This window comes from Heterodontus francisci, chromosome 36 (genome assembly GCF_036365525.1).
Source record: "Heterodontus francisci isolate sHetFra1 chromosome 36, sHetFra1.hap1, whole genome shotgun sequence".
Taxonomy (NCBI): Eukaryota; Metazoa; Chordata; class Chondrichthyes; order Heterodontiformes; family Heterodontidae; genus Heterodontus; species Heterodontus francisci.
Genome location: NC_090406.1, coordinates 7,231,114 through 7,235,358, shown reverse-complemented (window position 1 = coordinate 7,235,358; position 4,245 = coordinate 7,231,114). Strand labels below are relative to the sequence as shown.

The following is a 4,245-nucleotide window of genomic DNA, read 5'->3' as shown; positions in this document are numbered from 1 at the left end:
GTGTCCTGGGCCAAGAGTTATCACTCCGTCAATCAACATCATAAAAAGGAATTATCAGGTCATCACCACATTGCTGTTTGTGGGAGCTTGCTGTGCGCAAATTGGCTGCCACACTTCCTACATTACAACAGTAATTAGCTTTGGGACATCCTGAGGTCGTGAAAGGTGCTACATAAATGCAAGTTGTTGCTGAGAGCTGAGCTTGAGTTTTAGAACTACAACCCCCAGAATGCTCAGTGGGTCGCACGCATGCGTTCCTGCTGATCCTGCAAAGCGGCTTTCTATTGGGTGAGGCGCTGGGATGGTGCGGCCAATGAGGCGTCGGCCTGTCAGTGGGTGGGAGTGTGGGCCCGCACGCGTCGGTTGGAGCCTGGGGAGAGTCGAGTGAGGCGATGAGCTTCCTGAGAGCGGCGGTGCGGGGCTGCAGGTACCCGAGGGCGGGAGGAGGCCGCGAAACGGGCGAGGCGACGGGGATCCGCCAGCTGGGGGATCTCCCCGCTCCCTGGGCGAGGTCTGTCATCGGGGCTCTCGGTACCACAAACCCGACGGACCTCCCCCCCTTCCCCTTTTTACTCAGCATTGGGGCTTTCGTCCAGTGGGAGACCTGTGGGAAGCAAGTTTCCGCCTGCTCTTCGACTGTGAGGGCATCACAGCCCGGTCCTCACATTCCCCGCATTGTCCAACAGGGGCCGCTGCGGCCAGCTTTTACCGCCTCCTGCTGGACAGAATGCGCATATGCGGATGGACAATGAGGGCTGGCTGTGATGCCACCCATAGTTGAAATGCCTGAACTGACAGTAGTCGGGTGGAGGTGGTGTCAGGTGGTAGGAAATGGGGATGGGGGCACATGTTTTAAGGCAGTCGGCCACCTGTTGTCCCAATAGGAGGTAATTAGGATTTTTCTGTGATTGTCAAGAGCAATTAAGGATGGGTAACAAATGTTGGCTTTGCCAGTGCCACACATATCCCATGAAAGATTTTTTAAAAGGTTCCAGGCTTATATTGGGAGCTTCCTATGTAAACTTGTCACACTGTAATTTTACCCTCCCCCCAGTGGGGGTGCTGTGTAATTTATATAGACAGTTTTCTTTATAAGCATAGCCAAAGGCATTTATAGTGGTAAAAGTTGGCACCAAATGTGTGCAGAAGTAAGATTTTTAAGATATAAAGTTAGTGAAACATTATATATAATGTTGATTTACCTCTGGGAGCATAGGTAGGTTGAAACTTTGCAGAAAAATCCAGAAAGGAAATGGAACAAAAGCAAATTATTGTAGGTGCTGGAAATCTGAAATAAAAATAGAAAATGCTGGAAGTACTAGGTTTGACAGCGTCCGTAGAGCGAGAAGCAGAGACTGTTCATGAAAGGTCATCGACCTGAAACTTTAACTCTCCACAAATGCCGCTGGAAATGAAATGGGTTGGCTGGAGACAGTGGTAGAACAGACTGTGCCTGTTTTGCTGCCCTCTTGGTCTCTCTCCGAATGAGATTGCTATTTGGGCATACACTCAAATAAAAATCAGACTGGAAACTGTATCCAAATGGAGTTGTGGTAGAGCCCTTGAGGAGAGAGAGAGTCTTGTTCCATTATTTTAGAGTTGAACTTGGGAAATAGCCAAGCTAGTTTCTATGTTAACCATGGATTAATGGCCTGAGTGCTGCACATTTCGGTTAAAAAGTCTTGAGGCAGAGAAAGTGCCATTATCTAAGTGGCAGAAGAGTGCAGGGGATTGCAAGTACTATCTTTAAAAATAATTATTAGATAGAATTACATGGTATTTACAGCACAGAAGCTGGCCATTCGGCCCAGCTGTTCCATGCCAGTGTTTATGCTCCACACAAGCTTCCTTCCACCCTTCTACATCTAACCCCATCAACATAACCTTCTGTTCCTTGCTTCCTCATCTACTCTGATTCTTTTGCCAATTATCTTAAATCTGTGCCCTCCAGTTACCCTCATCTGCGCATCTCTGCCTGTGGAAGGAGCTTATTCTCATTTACTGTTACACCTCACGCTCTCCCAGATAATGAAATGAATGAGTGATACTGGAGTACTACCACGATGGAATAGCAAGACTGGTATACAAAATGCTGCACTGCTGGCATTTCAGTGGTCAGTGTGTGACCCAGTGCAGGAAAGAGTTAGAAATAGTCTGTGTGCTTGGATTTACAAAGGTCATAAGAAATAGAAGCAGGAGTGGGCAATTCAGCCCCTCGAGCCTGCTCCGCCATTCAATACGATGATGGCTGATCTCATCTTGGCCTCAACTCCACTTTCCTGCCCGTTCTCCATAACCCTTCAACCCTTTACTAATTAAAAATCTGTCTATCTCCTCAAATTTACTCAATGTCCTGGCATCCACCGCACTCTGGGGTAGTGAATTCCACAGACTCACGACTCTTTGAGAGAAGTAATTTCTCCTCATCTCTGTTTTAAATCTGCTACCCCTTATCCTAAAACTATGACCTCTCGTTCTAGATTGCCCCACAAAAGGAAACATCCTCTCTACGTCAACTTTGTCAATCCCCTTAATCATCTTATATACCTCAATTAGATCTCCTCTCATTCTTCTAAACTCTAGAGAGTAAAGGCCTAAACTGCTCAATCTCTCTTCATAAGACAAACCCCTCATCCCTGGAATCAATCTAGAGAACCTCCTCTGAACTGCCTCCAATGCAACTATATCCCTCCTCAAGTAAGGGGACCAAAACTGTACACAATACTCCAGATGCGGTCTCACTAATGCATTGTACAGTTGCAGCAACACTTCCCTACTTTTATACTCTATTCCTTTAGCAATAACTGCCAAAATTCCATTTGCCTTCTTTATTACCTGCTGTAACTGCATACTTGCTTTCTGTGATTCATTCACAAAGACACCCAGATCCCTCTGCACCGAAGCATTCTGAAGTTTCTCTCCATTTAGATAATAATTTACCTTTCTATTCTTCCGACCAAAGTGGATAACATCACACTTATCCACGTTAAACTCCATCTGCCAAATTTGTCCCATTCACCTAACCTATCCATATCCATTTATAAATTTCTTATTTCTTTATTGCAACTTACTATCCCATCTATTTTAGTGTCATCTGCAAATTTGGCTATAGTACCTTCTATCCCTGCATCCAAGTCATTAATATATATTGTAAATAGTTGGGGCCCAAGGACCAATCCCTGTAGCACCCCATTAGTTACATCTTGCCAACCAGAAAAAGGCCCATATATCCCGACTCTCTGTTTTCTGTTGGTTAGCCAATCCTCTATCCAAGCTAATAAATTGCCCCTAACCCGTGCGATCTAACCTTGTGTATTAACCTTTTGTGCGGCACCTTATCAAATGTCTTCTGGAAGTCCAGATGTACTACATCTACCAGATCCCCATTATCCACTTTGCTTGTTACAACTTCGAAGAACTCTAGCAAATTAGTCAAAACACGACTTATCACGATAGACCCGAGCGGCCATCTCCTATTCCAGCTAGTTCCTGGAGTTAAAACCAAAGCTTGCTAGTACATCCTTTGTTATCCTTGTTGCTTCCCACAGGTGGCAGCCCGCACAGTACTTGGCCCCTGTTGTGCCGTCAAGCTCCAGCCCACGCGAGTACTGCAGCTCCTTCCTGTCGCGGCCCACCGGCCTCCTGACCTCGGGCTCCCTGGCGGGGCGGGTGGAGACCAGTGGCCTGGGCTCCCACTTCTTTCCGTGGAGCCAGCAGCAGGTCCGGACGAAGAAGCGCGGCACCGAGTACCAACCAAAGACTATCAAGAGGATTCGAACTCATGGCTGGCAGAAGCGCATCAGCACCCGGGGCGGCATCGAGGTGATTCTGCGGAGGATGCTCAAGGGCCGGAAATCGTTGACTCACTGAGCATGATGTGATTCTTGTAGATGTGAGCTGACTGGGAACAGGCGAGCTCTGAGACTACTGCACTCTGAATATCTTTGTATATATTGTATTAAATTCTTTGGACTTTATAGGATGTCTGTTGTTTTTGAGTGGGGCACATTCGTCAGAAAAAGGGGGAACAATGACCCAGACACTGCCATTAGTTACACTTTTTCCTGCACAATTCAGCTGGAAGAATTTTTGCCCTGGATGTCGTGAGGGTAGTGGGGTATCTGGGATCTCGGTAAACAACGGGACCAACAGTCTGTCTCTTTAACCCATGCGATTGAAGGATGGAGAAGGAAATAGGGTAAATCAGAGTTAAATGAGGTACAGAAAGATTGGATTAAGAGCAAG

The 4,245-nt window shown here is 46.6% G+C and overlaps 1 protein-coding gene across 1 annotated transcript; it reads left to right on the top strand.

Annotated features, from left to right (window-relative positions):
* Window positions 1-327: 327 nt before the first annotated feature.
* mrpl34 (mitochondrial ribosomal protein L34) lies at window positions 328-3,977 on the top strand. Its single transcript, XM_068015792.1, has 2 exons — window positions 328-427; window positions 3,549-3,977. Exons 1-2 carry the CDS (start codon window positions 393-395, stop codon window positions 3,868-3,870), a joined length of 357 nt encoding a protein of 118 aa, XP_067871893.1. The 5' UTR covers window positions 328-392; the 3' UTR covers window positions 3,871-3,977.
* The last annotated feature ends 268 nt before the right edge of the window (window positions 3,978-4,245 follow it).

What these genes read in the sequence shown, in the direction of transcription:
- mrpl34 (XM_068015792.1), top strand. Translation starts at nt 393, where the DNA reads ATGAGCTTCCTGAGAGCGGCGGTGCGGGGCTGCAG. An exon ending in GCGGCGGTGCGGGGCTGCAG is followed by an intron (nt 428 to 3,548) that starts GTACCCGAGGGC and finishes TGCTTCCCACAG; the next exon opens with GTGGCAGCCCGCACAGTACT.